The sequence below is a fragment of the Bombina bombina genome, chromosome 5 (assembly GCF_027579735.1).
Source record: "Bombina bombina isolate aBomBom1 chromosome 5, aBomBom1.pri, whole genome shotgun sequence".
Lineage (NCBI taxonomy): Eukaryota > Metazoa > Chordata > Amphibia > Anura > Bombinatoridae > Bombina > Bombina bombina.
In genome coordinates this window covers 573,359,357-573,381,882 of record NC_069503.1, presented here as the reverse complement: position 1 = coordinate 573,381,882, position 22,526 = coordinate 573,359,357, and the positions used below count along the sequence as shown (strand labels likewise).

Below are 22,526 nucleotides of genomic sequence, written 5' to 3'. Positions count from 1 at the left end.
TTGTTTTCAAGAATGAATCTGATGCTGTCTAATAGGAATTCTCTTTGTTCTTTGGATATAGTTTCATCTTTCTTTAGAAACTTTGTAACTGCTTTAACACCTAGATTATGTGCAATATTAGTGTATAAAGATGTCACGTCACATGTAGCTAAAATGATTTCACCGTCAATTTTCAAGTTATCTAGAAGTTGTAGCACTTGTGTTGAATCTTTCAAATATGAGGGTAATTGTTTGACATATTTTTGAAGGAATCTATCTATGTATTGGGACAAGTTGGCGGTGAGTGAGTTTATCCCTGAAATAATCGGGCGACCTGGTGGATTTTTTAAATCTTTATGAATCTTTGGTAAAAAATAAAAAATGGGAATTCTAGGAAATTCGGGGTATAGGAAACTGTATTCTTTAGAGTTGAGTATACCTTTATTTTTAGCAGTATCTAGAAGTAGTTTCAAAATTAGATGATCGGCTCTAGTGGGGTCTCTTTTTAACTCTTTATAGGTGGTTTCATCCTTCAATAGTCTTTCTGCTTCTACTAGGTAGTAGTCCCTGTCCATAATCACTACTCCACACCCTTTATCGGCTGGCTTAATTATGATGTCTTTGTTCTCTTTCAGTCTTTTGAGGGCATCATTTTCAGATTTTTTCAAATTAAAAAGGCGCTTTTTATTTTTATTTGGCTCATACTTTTCTATGTCTCTTTGTACTAGTTTTTCAAATAATTCTACGTTCTTCCCTTTCTCTTGAGTGGGGTAAAACTTGGACTTTGGTTTTAAATCTGTATGAACAAATTTGGGGTCTTCGGTGTATTGTCTGGATGTGTATTGTTCAATTGGATTTTTAATAAAATACCTCTTGAGTGTGAGTTTCCTTATGAACTGTGATATATTAATATGTGTTTCGAATTTATTGAGTTTAGACGTAGGTGCAAAGGTTAAACCTAGGCTTAGAACTTTTAATTCTTCATTACTTAGACTTGTTTTGCTTAGATTAAATATTCCTGAGGTATCAGGGTCTACCATTGCTCTCGTCTGTCCCTTGGTTTCTTTATTGTTTCTGCCCCTTCCTCCTCTCTTTCCTCTAGAGCTCTTTTTCTTTGATTCATGAGGGGGGCTAATTGTACTTTTTCTACTATATGCCCTCTTGATGTTTCTGCTCTTGGACTGACCCCTAAAAAATGTGCCCCTTGGTTCATTTCTTTTCTATCTATGGTGTTGTCCTTTTCAGACTTTTGTGTAAGTGGTTGAAACCTATTTCTGAGTGGTATTCTCCAATTCTTTTCTTCTCTTTTGTATTGAGGGTAGTCTGTTCTTCCTGAGGGGGCTTCATTTCTATATCTATCCTCTCTCCAACTAGCTGTGAACTTGATACAGCCGCCGAAAGGATCGCTATTGTGTTGAAAAAGCACACAGGACAACTACCAACGCCTGGCTCACTACCCCCAAGGCCTGTGAATTTGAATACAGCCCTCTGAGGGAGCGCACCAGTCTACAAATTGAATATACTGCCAGATGATCTAGTACCTGCACTAAGCACCACAGAATAAGAGTGCCTTGAAGTTACTATCTGCCATCATCTAAAGGATTGCTATTACCCCAGAGATCGTTTACATTCTGTTCCTCCCGAAATCAGCTGGACATTTTCAGAAAGGGTGATGTAAGTGAACTACGCTAGGAGTACACACCCACCTCAGGAGGAGGTACAGGACGAACAATATTCAATCTGTGCTCCACAGATTAGCGCAAGGTACCTCACTCGCCCATTAGCTTGATCCAATGCTATTAGTATGATCATCTAGTCACGAGTGTTTTTGTTCACTATAGTGCACTTTCAGGTTAATACTGTTTTAACCCCAGATTATTACTGTTTTAACCCCTGGTTTTTACGCTGGACGTCCAGTTATTAAGTCTGTTTGTATTGCTATTTGTTTTTATTTATACTGTTTGAATATCTCTGCCCTCTTTATACTTATATTTATTTGAGTATAGTTTTCTTCTATCCTCAATCACAGTATATATATATATATATATAGATTTGTGGTTAATCTTTCACACTATTAAATATATTTTCTAAGATATATATTAGGCTATTACCATTTATATACTTTTATAACGCTTATATTTCTGCTAAGGTAGACCCTTTTAGGTTACCCGTATATTGTATTTGTGTACTACCCAGCTTTCAGCGCCAGTATTTCCGCTTAAATTATTTTACCCTTCATTACAGCCTGCTGCTGTTCTTCGTTTTAAAATGGATCTATAAATAAAATGTGGCTTTTATTGTATCCTACTTAAAGAAGCCTGGATTGCTTCCTGGATTTTATTTTTGCATACCTTACTCGGAGTACAGGGACTCTGTTACGCTCATCAAACAATTCAGGGCCAGTGATTGGTTGAGCGTCACAGCTTCGTTTTGGAGTCTCGGACTTTGAACTCCCACAGCACGCCATTGAGGGATGTCTGGAGGAGGCTGTCTTCTGCGTGAAGCCGGAAGTGTGAATATACTACGTAGGGGTAGGAGCCAGCACATTCTGGTAAAATATTTGTACCCCTTAACCCTCCCCTCAGCCGGCCCAGTTTGCAAAGACATCCTTATGGAAATCTATATCGTATGGTGCTTACAGGCGGTGGTGAGTTTATATGCGAGGATTAGCAATGCATTTGTGCTTCTACTGCTATGACATAATGATATGCTGATGTCTGGACTGCCTTAAATTGCATGGGGTGGGAGAGATCATTATCCCAGTCCTGAAAGGTCTAATAAAGTGAAAGTACAGGTATATACTAACAGACTTATGCTTTGACCGGGCAGCATCAATATCTGCACATTGATATTCTCCCTGTGTCCACAGATACATAAACCTTAAACCCCTTTTCTTTATTTTCCAAGTTCCTACACTAAATGCAGCTATTTCCACACTTTCAAACAGAGACATTAAAGGGTCATGAAACAACATATTTATTTCATGATTCAGATAAAGCACTCAATATTATTATTTTTTCCAATTTACTTCTGTTGTCTAATTTGCTTTGCTCTGTTGGTATTGGTATAGAGCATATAATGTTAAACAATTTTCCAATTTACTTCTATTATAAAATTAGCTTCCTTTGTTCTCTTATCCTTTGTTGAGGGAGCATCAATACACTATTTGGAGCTAGCTTAACCCTTCAGGTTTGCAAATGACAAGAGGCTTATACTGTTTGTGCAGCCATCAATCAGCAGCTATAACTCAGTAGTGCATTACTGCTTCTTAGCCTATCTAGGTATTGTTTTCAACAAAGGATACCAAGAGAACAAACAAATTAGATCATAGAATTAAATTGGAAAGTTGTTTAAAATTGCATTCTCTGTCTGAATTATGAAATAAAAATTTGTAGTATCCTCCTTCCCCAACCAAACATAGCTATATCACCCTTTTAAATACATGAGAGACATATTAAGCTAAAGTACAGACGTACATACTACCATTTTTTGTCAATGTATTATGAAAAAGCTATATTAAAGTGATTTTCTTGTTAACCTGTCTGTATATGTATATTCAGATTATCCGTTGCAGACAGAACCCAGACATGTGCCTTTGTTTTTGTTTATTGATTTCCATTTATTTGTAAAACTTAAATAAAAACAATACAAAAAATGTTTTTAGTATCATGTATCTTTAAGGGATAGGAAGGTCAAAATTGTAATGCGCATGGTTGAATTTCAATTTTAAATCAAAGTATTTTTCCAATAGATCTCCATTAACAAAAATGCTCCATTGCTGTTTGTAGCGACATAGGCACATATACTGTGAGGCCCATGCCCACTATCTAAACAACTCACCTTCTCAGAGAGTTAGCAGTGGCTTATATGACACAAATTAAGTCTTCACAGCCCAGGCACAAAACACACCACTGTACGTAGATTGCGACGCTCCAAACCCACTACAATAGAAGCTGGAGTCTCAAGAGACCAGAACCACAATAGTGAAGTAACATCAGCACCAAGTACTAAACGAAGAGAACTCACAGGATAAAATTCAGTTGCAATTGAGTTTATTGGTTTCACAATCAATAGAACAATCTCCACTCCAAAAGCAGAATCGATAAAATCTCAGTTTATTAAATCTTATATAACAAGTGTAAGGAGTATAAAAATCACAGCATGTAGTGATAGAATACACATCACTGCCAGCTCTCTGCACTTGAATACTGATTTACTGGTCCTCACAGCATATAGGCATTTGCACTGAAAAACACTAAAAACTTTTACTAGAAGCCTTTTTGGTAAATAAAGTCTATTGCAAAAATGTTCCTATTTAAAATTAAATTCCCCTATGCACATTTCAGTGTTGAATTATCTCTTTAGCACTTTTACAGTACTCCTTCATAGACTTTTATTCAAAATGAAGTGAGATTTTCAATCAAATTTAAGCTGCTATTCCAAATTAAGTGGCCAAGGCTGATATACGCAACTTGTCAGACAATTGTTGCAGAAAAATATACATACTTGCAATATTTCATTTCAGTGAGCCACTGGCTTGGAATGGCATTCTAAAGGCAAACATGAATACAAACTCACTTGAATTCTCACTGCAAACTTAACTGGCAAGCACCATTATAACCAATGGAGGAAATAGATCTAGACAGTAGTGCTGAAAAAGTATGTGTATATGCATAATGTATCATTATATTTTTGGTCTAATTAAAGAGTTCATTTTCTTATGTTCCTAGATATATACAGAAGCCCTTAAGTTACTGAAGATTGAAAAAAAATATTTTGAATAAAAAATTTTTTGATGGAGTTTCAGATGCTTGTGATATTTATATATAGAGCGGTAGAGCTATTGTAGCTCTTTACTATGTGATAAATAATCTGGTTCATCCAATTTTGTAATACACTACAGACCTTTATTTATTCCTTTTGAGGTACAAAGAGGTGATCATTTAAAATAGACAGAGAACAGCTGCTGATATTTTGGAAGCTTCTGCCTATTTGATTTCACCCCACATTTTTTATGTTTGTTTGTAAACTATTGAAAACTAGGAAAACAGTGTAATCTGCAGTAACTGTATGTACAGTAATATTGAAGTATTAAAGCATTACTAAAACAATTATTTCTTTCAGGGATTTTATGATGAAGTAGCAACCCCTACATTGGTGAACATTGAACTGCAGTACCCTGAAAATTCCATATCAGATATCACACAAAACAACTATAGAAACTACTTTGACGGTAGTGAAATTGTGGTTGCTGGACGTATTACAGATAATGATCTGAACACATTTACTGCAGATATAAAGGCTGAAGGAGTAAGTCATACATGGTTATTTATATGATAAAAGTGCATTTACTATACATTTTTATTTCAAGCATAAAGGTTGCAATATTTCTTTGTCTATATATTCCAATGAGAAAAGATCTATTCAATCACATTAAACAATTTACATTTTAAACATGTGTATTTATATATAATCATATTGTTTTCTGAAGTGGAATAATGATGTTCTGTTTCATATTTGCACCTGGTATGTGTATGTACTGTATGTATCACTATGTTGAAGCCCGTAGCAGTCCTCATATCTTTGAGCCCTTATAACTTTTGAATGCAATATTTTCTTTAATCCTTTTTATTAGACAGTGTAATTATGAGTGTAACTGTATTTTTAAATGGGTTTGTGAAACTTTTTTGACTCGTGTATCAGTTAAAGGGACATGAAACCCAATTTTTTTTCTTTCATGATTTAGAAAGAGCATGTCATTTTAAACAATTTTCTAATTTACTTCTATTATCTAATTTGCTTCATTCTCTTGATATCACTTGCTGAAAAGCATATCTAGATATGCTCAGTAGCTGCTGATTGGTTGCTGCACATAAAGGCCTTGTCTGATTGGCTCACACATGTGCATTGCTATTTCTTCAACAAAGGATATCTAAAGAATTGAGCAAATTAGATAATAGAAGTAAATTGGAAAGTTGTTTATAATTGCATGCCCTATCTGAATCATGAAAGTTTAGTTTTGACTAGACTGTCCTTTTAACCAAAGCTCTGAAGTCACGCTACCCCGACTCACTTTAAATTCAATTGTGCTCAAGCAATCGCGTTTACTTTTAACTTGTAATATGCGTGCTGTTTCCGAAGCGCAATAAACAGGCGCGATAAACCCGATATTGCTTACACGAAACAGTGCGCCCCTGTTAAGCCGCTTACAATGCTAATGCAAACATTAAAACTCTTTCAGTGGTTTTAATGTTGTGGCTGATCAGTGTATATGCATATGCTTACATATTTGTCAAATACACACATACTGTATAAATATCATTTGAAACATGTTTTTATTATTTTTAATTTTTTATTATCATTTTATATATCGTTATATAAAACATTTCTTCATTAAGCACTTCATTAATCGCTGATATACAATATATACCTGTTTGTCTATAGACAATTTATAAACCATAAGGTGTCTATGTCACCTCTTGTTCCACTTAAACTACAAATATCACAATGCTCCTCGCGTAATGGGAAATTACATAATTGAAAACCAGAAATTACTTAATTACGTCTCCAGAAGTTACTTCATATCCAGAAATATCGATGATGGCAACAGGTTATTAGCGGTTCTTTTGTACACTATAGGAACAGTTTTTTTGCTCCATTTTTTTAACCGAAAGCGTCATACTATTGGCTAACACTATCTATTTAAACACTTACTATTAGGGCACCCCTTTTTTTGGCCAAAACACTTTGGCTAAGTATCAAGAGTGCCCAAACAATATCCACTTACTTCTGGTAAACAGAATCTGTATTGGGTTTTGGATGTTATTTTTTATATATAGTTTTGCACTATGTTTGGTTATATTATTTTCTAGGCACATATTACAAGATATTATAAGATTTCAGATCACAGTAAATCCTTTGATGGTATATATATAATTTTTTTGAAGACATACACCAAACTAGTTATGGAGTGACTTTTCTTTTTGATCACAGAACACACGTTTCCATGGACTATATAATCGTTTCCCATTTTATTATTGTTATTATTTATCAATTTTTAGTTATATACACATATACACTTTTATATCTGCTATTTATGTTAACCACATATTAATAACTGCACATTGTTATCTCATTTCAGGATTTGTTTATATTGCATTTGCTGTTTACACTTTAGCCTGTTTAGGTGCTCTCCATGTATGTTGTATTTGATTAGGAGACCTTGGTAGAGCTTGTGTTGTACTGTTATCTTTTGGTGCTGTACTTATATATGTTTATAGCCGATGAAAATAATTATCAGCAACAATGTAAACGGGGCCTTAAAATACAATTGTCAATAACCAAGCTGCCTCTATCATGGTGTAGGACAGGGGTCAGCAGCCTATGGCAATTGTAATGAGCATGGCTTTCTAAGTCATTTTTAATGGCACTTGGAGTGGTGCACTGAGTAGTGACACAGACTTTGGTTCAACCCTTTTCACATTTCTGCCATGTATGGGGCAGCCAGGCCCAGTGTTACCGTCCTTTTGACTCCCCTTACACAGACACCTTGCACAGTACTTGTGAAACAACACACTACATGCTAGGGAACTCTAAGCAACAGATTGCAACTGAGGAGGCTTGGTAAAATTAAAGGGACATGAAACCCCCATTTTTTTTTAAAGATTCATATAGAGCATGTGATTTTAAACAACTTTCCTATGTACTGCCATTATAAAATTTGCTTCAATCTCTTGGTATCCTTTGTTGAATGAACAGCTATGCACTGCTGAGCACAAACTGAAGACATCTGGTGTACCAAAGAAAAGGGGCATTTTTGTGCAGTCACTAATCAGCAGCTAGCTCCCAACTAAGGATACCAAGAGAATGAAGCAAATTAGATTATAGAAGTAAATTTAAAACCATGTGTTCTGTCGGAATTATGAAAGAAAAATTGTTTCATGTCCCTTTAAGGTTAGGGATTGACAGAGGAACTTTAGGCCTAGGTGACTAAGACTTGAGATGTGGCTATAGGGTTACAGAGGGACGTGATCTGATGTGGAGATGTGGCTATCATAATGGCTGCAGAACTAGAAGTCCAATCTGATCTTTGTTCTTTTTCTTTATTATGATTATTATTATAAGTGTTCTATATTTTAAAACTTTTTACAGAAGGTAGGGCTGACATACAGGGTCATATTATATTGGGGCAGCACTTCTAAAAATGTTGCAAGCTCATGATCTAGGTCATACTATTCTTGGTTAAAAGTATAGAAGTTTAATAGTGAATCTTTAATTTTTTGCTAAATATATATACAACTCAGCGCATAACATATGGAAATAAAAGTTAAATTAATAAACCACAAACAATATGGCTCCAAAAAAAGATAAGAATGAAGAAGCACCTAATTGTTTAAGAGCTTAGATATTTCTCGTACAAGCTGAGCGAATGTGTCAGTCTATGAGTTGCCCACTTCTTCTAGAACCTTATTATGCACAGGAAGAAAATAAGTTTAGTTTGTAGAAAATGACTGAGAAAAGCTATCACCTATAATGTAATTTTTATATCGCTCCTAATAAATAAGTGTTTTGATCATTGGTTTATTTATTTTCTAACTCTTTGTAATTCCACATTTAACACCAATTCACCTTCCTACAAAACTACCTCTTTGTGGATTCTTTAACAAGGTTTTCCAAAGTGTTAGTAACTTAAGGGTCATGAATACACAATAATTATCTAACATGATTCAGATAGAACATACAATATATCTTTTTTCAATTAACTTCTTTTTTCAAATGTATTGTAAGAAGTTCCAAAGGTATCCTAAGAGAACTAACCTGTTACACTGGCGCATTCTACCTCATTCAGGATTGTTTACTAAATCAAACAACCAGGACATATAAGTAAGTCTGAATCAGGAGAAGGCCAAGCATATTATCAATCAGCATATAACTAGGGTGACCAACATTTTTCATTAAACAGCCCTGACATATGTTTTTTTCCATATGTGTCCCTTTTTAAAGCGGCAATATGTTCACCATACATAGAACCCGTGTTTGGGAAGATGAATAGTTTCATTTTAATGATATAAAATTCTGAAGATCACTCTTGAATATAAGAAATAACTGTTATAATAGTGATTCCCTGTACTACTAGGGAAAGGGTAATGTTTTGGAACACAGACCATAAAGGGACATCCCAGCCAAAATTGGAATCTACATGAATGTATTTCAGTTTTGAATAGAAGCATTTATTTAATATGCCTGTAAAAGCTATAGCTGTTTAAAATTTGTATTTAAGTAGGCTCCGTGCTCCACTATTTTAAACACAGCAGAATGACAAATGTATAAAAGTATAAGAAACCCACATTTTTTCATGATTAATATCAGAGCATATCATTTTAAACAACTTTGCAATTTACCTATATGATAATGTTTATATAGTACATAGTAGATGAGGTTAAAAAAAGACAGAAGTCCATCGAGTTCAACCTATACATACAGTGGGGCAAAAAAGTATTTAGTCAGCCACCAATTGTGCAAGTTCTCCCACTTAAGAAGATGAGAGAGGCCTGTAATTTTCATTATAGGCATACCTCAACCATGAGAGACAAAATGTGGAAACAAATCCAAACAATCACATTGTCTGATTTGTAAAGAATTTATTTGCAAATTATGGTGGAAAATAAGTATTTGGTCAATATCAAAAGTTCATCTCAATACTTTGTTATATATCCTTTGTTGGCAATGACAGAGGTCAAACATTTTCTGTAAGTCTTCACAAGGTTGTCACACACTGTTGCTGGTATGTTGGCCCATTCCTGCATGCAGATCTCCTCTAGAGCAGTGATGTTTTTGGGCTATCGCTGGGCAACACAGACTTTCAACCCCTCCAAAGGTTTTCTATGGGGTTGAGATCTGGAGACTGGCTAGGCCACTCCAGGATCTTGAAATGCTTCTTACGAAGCCACTCCTTTGTTGCCCCGGCGGTGTGTTTGGGATCATTGTTATGCTGAAAGACCCAGCCATGTTTCATCTTCAATGCCCTTGCTGATGGAAGGAGGTTTGCACTCAAAATCTCACGATACATGGCCCCATTCATTCTTTCATGTACATGGATCAGTCGTCCTGTTCCCTTTGCAGAGAAACAGTCCCAAAGCATGATGTTGCCACCCCCATGCTTCACAGTAGGTATGGCGTTCTTTGGTTGCAACTCAGCATTCTCTCTCCTCCAAACACGACGAGTTGTGTTTCTACCAAACAGTTCTACTTTGGTTTCATCTGACCATATGACATTCTCCCAATCCACTTCTGGATCATCCAAATGCTCTCTAGCATATTTCAGACGGGCCCGGGCATGTACTGTCTTAAGCAGGGGGACACATCTGGCACTGCAGGATCTGAGTCCCTGGCGGCGTAGTGTGTTACTGATGGTAGCCTTTGTTATGTTGGTCCCAGCTCTCTGCAGGTCATTTACTAGGTCCCCCCGTGTAGTTCTGGGATGTTTGCTCACCGTTCTTGGGATCATTTTGACCCCCCGGGGTGAGATCTTGCGTGGAGCCCCAGATCGATGGAGATTATCAGTGGTCTTGTATGTCTTCCATTTTCTAATTATTGCTCCCACAGTTGATTTCTTCACACCAAGCTGCTTGCCTATTGCAGCTTCAGTCTTCCCAGCCTGGAGCAGATCTACAGTTTTGTTTCTGGTGTCCTTCGACAGCTCTTTGGTCTTCACCATAGTGGAGTTTGGAGTGTGACTGTTTGAGGTTGTGGACAGGTGTCTTTTATACTGATAACAAGTTCAAACAGGTTCCATTAATACAGGTAATGAGTGGAGGACAGAGGAGCCTCTTAAAGAAGAAGATACAGATCTGTGAGAGCCAGAAATCCTGCTTGTTTGTAGGTGACAAAATACTTATTTTCCACCATAATATGCAAATAAATTCTTTCGAAATCAGACAATGTGATTGTCTGGATTTGTTTCCACATTTTGTCTCTCATATTTGAGGTATACCTATAATGAAAATTACAGGACTCTCTCATCTTCTTAAGTGGGAGAACTTGCACAATTGGTGGCTGACTAAATACTTTTTTGCCCCACTGTATTCTACTTTATTTACAATAAAGAAGCAGCAAATTAGATTATAGAAGTACATTGAAAAGTTGTTTAAAATTGCATTCTCTAGCTGAATCATGAAAGTTTAATTTTGATTTTACCATCTCTTGAACTTTTAATGAACTCAAGAAATATTGCATGTATTTACTTCAAATTGTAAAGGATTGTAAGTGGCTGCTAATCTGTCTCTACAGTCATTAGTTGTAAATATCTGGAAAATAGGGCTGTTAATTTAATCTTTATTTGAACTTAAACTAAAGAATATTATTTATTTTTTATATTTCTGATATAGGCAAATGATTTAATAAAATATACAGAAAATATAGACCTCCAGAATAAGGATGATGCTCTGAAACAACAGGAATATATATTTGGGGACTACATAGAGAGACTTTGGGCATATCTTACTATCCAACAGTTGCTAAAAAAACGGTAAGTTAATCTAAATCTGCACTTAATGGAGATAAACAAATGTAAAAGATACTTTTCTTTTTTGCTCAATAACATATAGCGCTGCAGAATCTGTTGCGCCCTACAAATACCTGATAATAATAATAATATGTATTGGGCGATGCAAAGCAATTTTCAGATTGTAAAATACAGTGCCACAGTTCACACAAGTTTACCACAAACTCAGGTGTCAATCACAATCTATTGGCCAATTTGTTTTTTGACAGGTTTTCAGGCCAAAAATGGCATCAAAATAAGGGATTTTCAGCTATTTCCTGGAGTCGAGTTCATGTTTTTTGCTCCCTGATAAAAGCCTATTTGTAAGATGGAGCTGAAATGTTTTTGGTACGCTATACATTTCAACAGGTGTTTGGAAAGTTTTTGACAAATTCAACACCTAAAGGCCCTTGATAAAGCCCCAAAATGGCCTTTTTGCCATCTTTGCAAGTGTTGCAAGACAATTTGCAATAATTCTATTAGGGTTTTTTAATATTTACAGTTATTGATTTTCAACAAAGCATTTTCCGATTTGATGTTATGTAATCTGAAAAAAGTACTTTTTGTTTCTATCTTTAGGACTTATGTCATCTTTTAAAAATGGATTTTAAAAGTTGCAATATTGTAGCAACAAAAATAATGTACAAATGAGATTGTGCCGGGTTAGCGCACATGAAAAATTGCTAACCTCAATGCACGTTATTGATGTATAAAATATTTAAAAAATATTAATAATAATAATTAAAAATTATTATATATACTGTAATATATATATATATATATATATATATATATATATATATATATATATATATATATATAACCAAATATAGTGGTAAGTCCAGCACTTTCTTGGGTACCCCTTCACTGGGTTTGCCTTGGAGGCCTGCCATGCTCCCATATACAATTTCCAAAGTAGACAATGGCAACAGCACTTTTCTTTAAAACACTTCTTCTTTATTAAAGTAACATTTTAGGATAAAATACAGCGACATTTCGAGCCTCTTGGGCCCTTCCTCATGCTATAGATTAAGAATAAACATCTCCCTTATGTACACCTGTGTATAGGGTGTGGCTTAGTTAATTACAGAATTTTACCTGCACTTAGCTCATGTTGGTATCCCCAACTGGTAAGGTTCTGACTAAACTTTTCAACTCTGTTATTTTTTAATAAACATTTATTTCTCAACACTTAAATTAATCCATTTGGATATAGTGTTTTCAGATTTTTTATCCACCATACTTCTTTCTTTTTAAGTAGCAACTCTCTATAGCCTCCTCTCCTTGGTTTAGGAATACGGTCTATGACCTGAAACCTTAACTGACTAACAGTGTGCCCTGCTGTTATAAAATGTGATGAGACAGGTAATGTCATATCATTGCATCTTATAGAGGACTTGTGTGCACTTATTCTGTCCCTGATGGGGTTAATTGTCTCCCCTACATAGCCCCGCCCACATGGGCATTTCAAGATATATACAACATAAATAGTATCACAGGTGAAGAGGCCATTGATTTCTCTCTTTTTAGTGTCATTAATTTGTGCAACATTTTTACCCTTTATCATTGAGTTACATTGAGCACAATGTAGACAGGGGTATGATCCCTTATTTGCAGTTGTCAGATAGTTAACTGGATCTTTTTTATTACTGCCAATATCTGCTTGAAAGTTGAAAAGTTTAGTCAGAACCTTACCAGTTGGGGATACCAACATGAGCTTAGTGCAGATAAAATTCTGTAATTAACTAAGCCACACCCTATACACAGGTGTACATAAGGGAGATGTTTGTTCTTAATCTATAGCATGAGGAAGGGCCCAAGAGTCTCGAAACGTCGCTGTATTTTATCCTAAAATGTTACTTTAATAAAGAAGAAGTGTTTTAAAGAAAAATGCTGTTGCCATTGTCTACTTTGGAAATTATATATATATATATATATATATATATTGTATGGATTATTTAGCATTTTTTACATTATGTTTAATAGTGTTTAATTATTATTATTATTAATATTTTTTTATATTTTATATTTAATATTTCAATAACGAGCATTGAGACTAGCAATTCTTCATGTGCGCTAACCCTACACCACTTTAGAACTAAAGTGCAAAACACCAGTCACGATACGCATATTTTACATTCCAATGTTCTTCACATATAAAAAATTAAATTTTTATTATTAAATATATATTTATATTTCTATCTGATAATGTTAATGGAAAATAGATATCTATACCTACATATCTATAGGAATATATATACAGATATAGTTATATATGGAGATAAAACAATTACATTGTTCTGTATGTGAAGAACTTTGGAATGTGAAATATGAATAACTCCTGTCAGGTTAGCGCATGAGCAGTAGTTGTTCTTCTGTATCCTTTATTGACTTCTATGGGGAGACTACGTTAGGGCGGTCACAATATCCCAAAGTCCTTTGGTTAGCACACATTGGCTTTTTGCTTGTAGACAAACTTTTTAGTTTCAACTTGTAATACGCTCTACCCAATGGGGGGAAGTTATCAAGCCGTCAACCTCAAATATGCTGGAATTCCGCAGCGTATTTGTGGCGAGGCTGATTCGCCTTAGTTATCAAAGGCTAGAGACCGGCAAAAGTAGAATTTTGTGACGTAAGCTTCGATCCGCCGGACTCATTCAGACACAGATTGATGCTTACGTCACTCCAGATGTTCCGCACACAAAAAACTAGCAGGTACGCTCAGCACTTTTACGGCCCAGCGTACCTGGTTTTCAATCCGCCGCCCTGGAGGTGGCGGATCCCATAGGAATCAATGGGAGTCTGACCATAGCGAAAGTACAAGTTCGCTGCTACCCGACATCCCATTGATTTCTATGGGAGCTGTCTACACCTAACACCCTAACATGTACCCCGAGTCTAAACACCGCTAATCTGCCCCCCCTACACCGCCGCAACTAAATAAATGTATTACTGCCTAAACCGCCGCTCCCGGAGCCCACCGCAAGCTACTCTATCCATATTAACCCCTAAACCGCCGCTCCCTGACCCCACCGCAACTATAATATATGTATTAACCCCAAAACCGCCGCTCCCAGACCCCGCCGCCACCTACATGATACCTATTAACCCCTATCCTGCCCCCCCTATACCGCAGCCCTCTATAATAAAGTTATTAACCCCTATCCTGCTGATCCCGCACCTCGCCGCAACTAAATAGTTTAACCCTTAAACTGCAGTTCCCGGACCCCGCCGCAACCTATATTAATTTTATTAACCCCTAATCTGCCCCCCCTCACTGTCGCCACCTATAATACATTTATTAACCCCTATCCTGCCCCCCACTACACCGCCACCACTGTAATAAATGTATTAACCCCTAAACCTAAGTCTAACACTAACCCTAAAACCCCCTAACTTAAATATTAATTAAATTAATCTAAATAATATTTCTCTTATTAACTAAGTTAATCCTATTTAAAACAAAATACATACCTTTAAAATAAACCCTAATATAGCTACAATATAAATAATAATTATATTGTAGCTATCTTAGGATTTATTTTTATTTTATAGGTAACTTTCAATTTATTTTAACTAGGTACAATAGCTATTAAATAGTTATTAACTATTTAATAGCTACCTAGTTAAAATAAAGAGAAATTTACCTGTAAAATAAATCCTAACCTAAGTTACAATTACAACTAACACTACACTATACTTTCATAAATTATTCCTATTTAAAACTAAATACTTACCTGTAAAATAAACCCTAAGATAGCTACAATGTAATTAATAATTACATTGTAGCTATTTTAGGATTTATATTTATTTTACAGGTAACTTTGTATTTATTTTATCTAGTTAGAATAGTTATTAAATAGTTATTAACTATTTAATAACTACCTAGCTAAAAGAAATACAAAATTACCTGTAAAATAAATCCTAACCTAAGTTACAATTAAAACTAACACTACACTATCATTAAATTAATTAAATAAATTATCATTAAATTAATTAAATAAATTAACTACAAATAACTACAATTAAATACAATTACATAAACTAACTAAAGTTCAAAAAATAAAAAAAGCTAAGTTACAAAAAATAAAAAAAATAAGTTACAAACATATTATTACAACAATTTTAAGCTAATTACACCTAATCTAAGCCCCCTAATAAAATAACAAAGCCCCCCAAAATAAAAAAATTCCTTACCCTATTCTAAAATAAAAAAGTTCAAAGCTCTTTTACCTTACCAGCCCTTAAAAGGGCCTTTTGCGGGGCATGCCCCAAAGAAAACTGCTCTTTTGCCTGTAAAAGAAAAATACAACCCCCCCAACATTAAAACCCACCACCCACATACCCCTAATCTAACCCAAACCCCCCTTAAATAAACCTAACACTACCCCCCTGAAGAACATCCTACCTTGAGTCGTCTTCACTCAGCCGAGCCACCGATGGAACTGAAGAGGAGATCCGGAGCGGCAGAAATGATCCTCCAAGGGGCACTGAAGAAGTCTTCCATCCGATGAAGTGATCCTCCAGGCGGCGCTGAAGAAGTCTTCCATCCGGGCGATGTCATCTTCCAAGCGGCGCTGAAGAAGTCTTCCATCAGGGCGATGTCATCTTCCAAGCGGGGTCTTCAATCTTCTTTCTTCAGGATCCATCTTCATTCCGCCAACGCGGAACATCCTTCTTTCCCGACGGACTACCGACGAATGAAGGCTCCTTTAAGGGACGTCATCCAAGATGGCGTCCCTTCAATTCCGATTGGCTGATAAGATTCTATCAGCCAATCGGAATTAAGGTAGGAAAAATCTGATTGGCTGATTGAATCAGCCAATCAGATTGAAGTTCAATCCGATTGGCTGATCCAATCAGCCAATCAGATTGAGCTCGCATTCTATTGGCTGATCGGAACAGCCAATAGAATGCGAGCTCAATCTGATTGGCTGATTGGATCAGCCAATCGGATTGAACTTCAATCTGATTGGCTGATTCAATCAGAAGATGGATTCAATCTGAAGATGGATCCTGAAGAAAGAAGATTTAAGACCCCGCTTGGAAGATGACATCGCCCGGATGGAAGACTTCTTCAGCGCCGCTTGGAAGATGACATCGCCCGGATGGAAGACTTCTTCAGCGCTGCCTGGAGGATCACTTCATCGGATGGAAGACTTATTCAGCGCCCCTTGGAGGATCACTTCTGCTGCTCCGGATCTCCTCTTCGGTTCCATCGGTGGCTCGGCTGAGTGAAGACAACTCAAGGTAGGATGATCTTCAGGGGGGTAGTGTTAGGTTTTTTTAAGGGGGGTTTGGGTTAGATTAGGGGTATGTGGGTGGTGGGTTTTAATGTTGGGGGGGTTGTATTTTTCTTTTACAGGCAAAAGAGCAGTTTTCTTTGGGGCATGCTCCGCAAAAGGCCCTTTTAAGGGCTGGTAAGGTAAAAGAGCTTTGAACTTTTTTAATTTAGAATAGGGTAGGGATTTTTTTATTTTGGGGGGCTTTGTTATTTTATTAGGGGGTTTAGATTAGGTGTAATTAGCTTAAAATTGTTGTAATATTTTTCTAATGTTTGTAAATATTTTTTTATTTTTTGTAACTTAGTTCTTTTTTATTTTTTGTACTTTAGTTAGTTTATGTAATTGTATTTAATTGTAGTTATTTGTAGTTAATTTATTTAATTAATTTAATGATAGTGTAGTGTTAGTTTTAATTGTAACTTAGGTTAGGATTTATTTTACAGGTAATTTTGTATTTCTTTTAGCTAGGTAGTTATTAAATAGTTAATAACTATTTAATAACTATTCTAACTAGCTAAAATAAATACAAAGTTACCTGTAAAATAAATATAAATCCTAAAATAGCTACAATGTAATTATTAATTACATTGTAGCTATCTTAGGGTTTATTTTACAGGTAAAGTATAGTGTAGTGTTAGGTGTAATTGTAACTTAGGTTAGGATTTATTTTACTGGTAAATTTCTCTTTATTTTAACTAGGTAGCTATTAAATAGTTAATAACTATTTAATAGCTATTGTACCTAGTTAAAATAAATTGAAAGTTACCTGTAAAATAAAAATAAATCCTAAGATAGCTACAATATAATTATTATTTATATTGTAGCTATATTAGGGTTTATTTTATAGGTAAGTATTTAGTTTTAAATAGAATTAACTTAGTTAATAAGAGAAATATTACTTAGATTAATTTAATTAATATTTAAGTTAGGGGGGTTTTAGGGTTAGTGTTAGACTTAGGTTTAGGGATTAATAAATTTATTACAGTGGCGGCGGTGTAGTGGGGGGCAGGATAGGTATTAATAAATGTATTATAGGTGGCGACGGTGTAGGGGGGGCAGATTAGGGGTTAATAAGTTTAATATAGGTTGCGGCGGGGTCCGGGAGTGGCGGTTTAGGGGTTAAACTATTTATTTAGTTGCGGCGAGGTGCGGGATCAGCAGGATAGGGGTTAATAACTTTATTATAGAGGGCGACGGTATAGGGGGGGCAGGATAGGGGTTACTAGGTATAATGTAGGTTGCGGCGGTGTCTGGGAGCGGCGGTTTAGGGGTTACTACATTTATAAGAGTTGCGGCGGGGTCTAGGAGCGGCGGTTTAGGGGTTACTAACTTTATTTAGTTGCGGGGGGCTCCGGGTGCGCCAGTATAGGGGGTAGAACAGTGTAGTTAGTGTGGGTGCTTAGTGACAGGCTAGCAATAAAGCTGTAAAAACGCCGAAGAGCAGCGAGATCGGATGAGTGATAACTCTCACAATCCGCTGCTCATCGCCCCGTACTTGGTGCGTGGCTTTTTGACAGATTTATTGATAACTTAGGCGAAATTTTTCAAGTCCGCGGCGGCGATGGTAGGCGAGCTTAGGCGGGCGTATTGGGCCGGTGAAGGCAGGTAAGTTGACACGTTGATAACTACCCCCCAATGTACATAAAAAGATTAGTTCTAGGGAGGCGGAGCTTGGCCAAGACTGTGAATGGCCGCACATTGAATTAGCTCTGAAGCCCCAAGACTCTTGCTACAGGTAACAAGCAGACTTTAATAAGTCAGAACTAGCTGGAAAACCCAGACACATAACTACAAAGGGTCTGAGCGCCTGTGACAACCACTTTGAGGAGCGGAACAATAACGGAGACCCGTGTTTAGATAAGTGCGCAGTAAGGCCTGAGCGGGCTGGGAACCAGCCGCAGCGGTAAAAACTCTGACCGCGTAAAGGATAGATCAACGGATACCGCATTTGAGCAGCAGTGACTTCACAAAATAGAGCCAAGACAAACGGGAGTTTGGCGTGCCTGTGACCTGACAGCCCAGATAAGTGCGCAGTAGCGGATCGCTGTACCGGAGGGTAAAGACACTGAGCGGTAACGGGCCCACTATCTGACACATCACTGATCTCTGCAGGACTTGGGTAGAAGCAATCAGGTACCTTACAAGCTGTGGTGGGAGACAGGGAGGTGCATTCAGCTGCTCGGAGCTGCCCGGTGTTGTTTTTTTTTTGTGTTGATTGTAAAGCTGACAAATGCCATTCCGGTATGGAGAGCCAAAGCTTGCAGAAGTAAGTGCAAAGTAGCAAACCCTGAGGCCTTATTACACGCATAATTGAAGGGGCATCGTTTGCAGAGGTCTACTAGTTTATTAACAGGCACTTTGATTACTTAAGCTAAATAAGCCTAATAGATGTGAGGGAAAACCCTTGGCTGATTTCAACTGAAGCATTGTTAAATCACATAGGCTTGTCTGATTTGAACTGGCTCCCTATACAGAGACATAACTGACAGTCCATATACTTTATACAGCCAGACATAGGATAATTCCACTTGCCCTACCCTATTGCTCAGTAAACAAAAATGGCGAATAGACGCATAACCAAACCAGTGAAGGGGTCTCAATCTTCCAATATGGAAAACTACTTAATTTCGACTGAAAATGCTCCTGGCATCAATAAAGAACTACCAGACAGTAGCAAACAAGCTGCTGCAGCACAGACTTCCAATCTGGATCCCCTGCAGCCTTGTTATCTCACTAGAGAGGACATTACACACTTGTCATCTAAAAAGGATATACAGGAAGCAATGACAGATGTCAAACTTATGTTTAGGGATCTGAAAAAAGATATAGTGGCAGTGGATCACAGAGTCTCCCAGATTGAGGAAATGCAGGAAACTATACGCTCAGACCTCCAACACCAGGCCAGCTGTATGCAATCCCAGGATGCCACGGTCCAGTCCTTGACCGACAGAATAGAAGACCTTGAAAATAGGAGCAGGCGCAACAACTTGAGGTTGCGCGGCGTCCCTGAAACAGTGAATCCGCCTGAGATAGGTCATTACATTCAGGATTTCTTCAAATTCCTTAAAAATGCTCCAGACGCAGCTGATATACAAGTTGAAAGAGCACATAGGGCTCTCAGGCCTAGACCGCCGGCCAGGGCCCCACCAAGGGATATAATCATCAGACTTCTCTCTTACAGGGATAAAGAAGAAATTCTTCGGCTGGCTAGAAATAAGCACCCCCTTACCTATGAAGGTACTGATCTCCAGGTGTTTTCGGATTTATGCCCTGCAACATTACAGAAGCGAAGAGATCTGCGCTACATTACCTCCAGCCTTAGAGACCACCACATCCAATACCGGTGGGGATTTCCCACTTGTATCATCGCATCTAAAAATGGCTCAACAGCAATTTATAAATCACTGGAAGATCTCCCCACCCTAAATCAGTCATTTGGTTTACAAATTAGACCACCAAACATACCTGCTGTTCCTGTACAACCTGGCCCTAATATTAATCATGGGGTAGCAGACCGAGGCCCTGACTAGGCTACTGGAGGCCTTGACAATTTGCATTGTCGTGTCATATCTGGCACGCTAATGGAACTGATCTCCCATGGAACACCCTACCTGGAAATGAAAACTCCACCACCCTCTGCGACAGATAAGTTTATAAATATATATTGCAACTCTAGACACTTGTTATATGCATAAACTTCTATTTTGACTATATAATTGTAGAATTAACAGTATGCATTTCCGACACCTTGGATAAGCCATTTGTACACTGAGAGACTTCGGCAGGTGTTGGAAACCAATCTCTCATTTGGGAGTTTGCATCTCATTTGCTCTATGTTGTTTATCCAAATGTTATTTGCAGCTACTTTTACAATGTTGTGTGTATATTTAATTTCTCACATACAGTAATACATTTTATCAACAATTAAGACTAGCATCAGGTATTAACAAATCTATTTGTTGCCCCCCCTAGGTGTAATAGGATGTAAACATCACTATATTTACAGAGTGTATAAATAAAAGAAATCTTAAAAAAAAAAAAAAAAAAGAAATCTGGGGGATGGGTAGAGAAGAGTCTGCACTAGTCTTTAATTAAGCAAATTGAGTGAGCTACCAATGTGTATTCTCTAGAGAACATGGGACTCTAGGTGGGGTGGGCATGGGAGAGAGTTATGTGTTCCCGCTACCAGTTTATATTCTAGTTCTGACAATGATTATTGATATGTATTGAGTTACTTTACCTACAAAGTTCAAATATCAGTTAATTTTTCTATGCAAGAGTTTTGGGGTTACTACCTCCTATTTGTGTACTTAATACTTGGTTTTTTGCCCCCTTTCTCCTTTCCCTCCAATCTTACATCCTTCTGTATTAAGTGTGAGGATCTCGCTTGTGTCTGCTAGATTCGCTCTGAACTCTCTTTTTCCTCTCCCCACTTCTTCCTGTCTCTACATTCCCCACCCTTTTCTCTAGCAATCCTAACTCACCCTTCTCCCTAGCTCCTTCTCTTTAACGCACTTTTCCCACTACTGCCTAGAACCTCCCCACCTCTTTTGAGACTCTCCTCTAGTCGTTCTTATCCTCTCCTCCCCTCCTTGTTTCCTCCCTCTCTTTTGAATCCCCTCACCCCCACTTTTTTTTTTTTTTTTTTTCTTTTTTCTCTCTCTCCCCTCCCCTACTTCATCCATGGCGCGCCCACAACTATTAAATAAATCCCTCAATCTGGACCTTCTAACTATTAACGTTAAGGGTATGAATAGCCCAGAGAAACGCTCGATTATCACGAGAGATCTACACAGAATGGGAGGTGACATCATTTATATTCAAGAAACACACTTTTCTAAACATAGAGAACCCAAATGGTATAACAGATATTATCCAGAGGCTTGTTTTGCATCTGGGCCCTCCAAAAAAAATGGAGTTGGCATTTTATTTCGCCGTGATGTCCCATTCCAATTGGAGCAAACTACTAAAGACCCCAATGGTAGATATATAATTTTGATAGGCAAATTATATGGTAGATCAGTGACCCTGGTCAACCTCTACCTCCCACATAAGGCTCAAGATGTGTTTTTTAAGAAAATCACACAGCTGATCTTGGAATCACAAAAAGGTATCCTCCTCCTGGGAGGGGATTTCAATATCTCCCTAAACCCGTGCCTGGACACCTCGGACGGTCTCTCCAGCGCTCCACATAAAGTATCTAAACATCTAATTAGGTCTCTTAGAGATTTGAACCTGCACAATATCTGGCGTACCTTCCACCCAACAGACAAAAATTTCACTTTCTATTCGCACCCCCACAGGAAGTACACCAGAATCGATTACCTTTTTACAGATTCAATGGGTCTTACGATTACAGCGGGGAGTAGTATCAACGTGATTACATGGTCGGATCATGCTCCTGTTAAATGCACTATCAACTGGCCAAACGCCCCGGTAACCTCACATGTATGGAGGCTTGATAAATACCTTCTTGACGATAAACTCTTAATATCCAAGCTACAAAAGAACATTGAGGAATATTTCCTCCTAAACGCGGATGGGGCTAGCGCTGATTCCACTGTGTGGGAAGCTCATAAAAGTGTAATCAGAGGCCATTTAATCGGACACAGTGCAGCTTTGCGCAGATCCAAAAGGGAAACCTACAACGCGTTGTTGGCACAGGTTTCACAAAAAGAACTAGCGCATAAAGACCGCCCCGCTGATCAGACCCTTCATTC

At 37.2% G+C, this 22,526-nt stretch overlaps 1 protein-coding gene across 1 annotated transcript in view; it reads left to right on the top strand.

Moving 5' to 3' along the window:
- Nucleotides 1-22,526, top strand: part of LOC128660593 (inter-alpha-trypsin inhibitor heavy chain H3) — a 342,570-nt gene that overhangs the window by 205,099 nt on the left and 114,945 nt on the right. Inside the window, exons 12-13 of the mRNA XM_053714519.1 lie at nucleotides 5,104-5,289; nucleotides 11,367-11,506. Of these exons, the coding sequence (XP_053570494.1) occupies nucleotides 5,104-5,289; nucleotides 11,367-11,506 (326 nt within the window). The remainder of the gene's footprint in view (nucleotides 1-5,103; nucleotides 5,290-11,366; nucleotides 11,507-22,526) is intronic.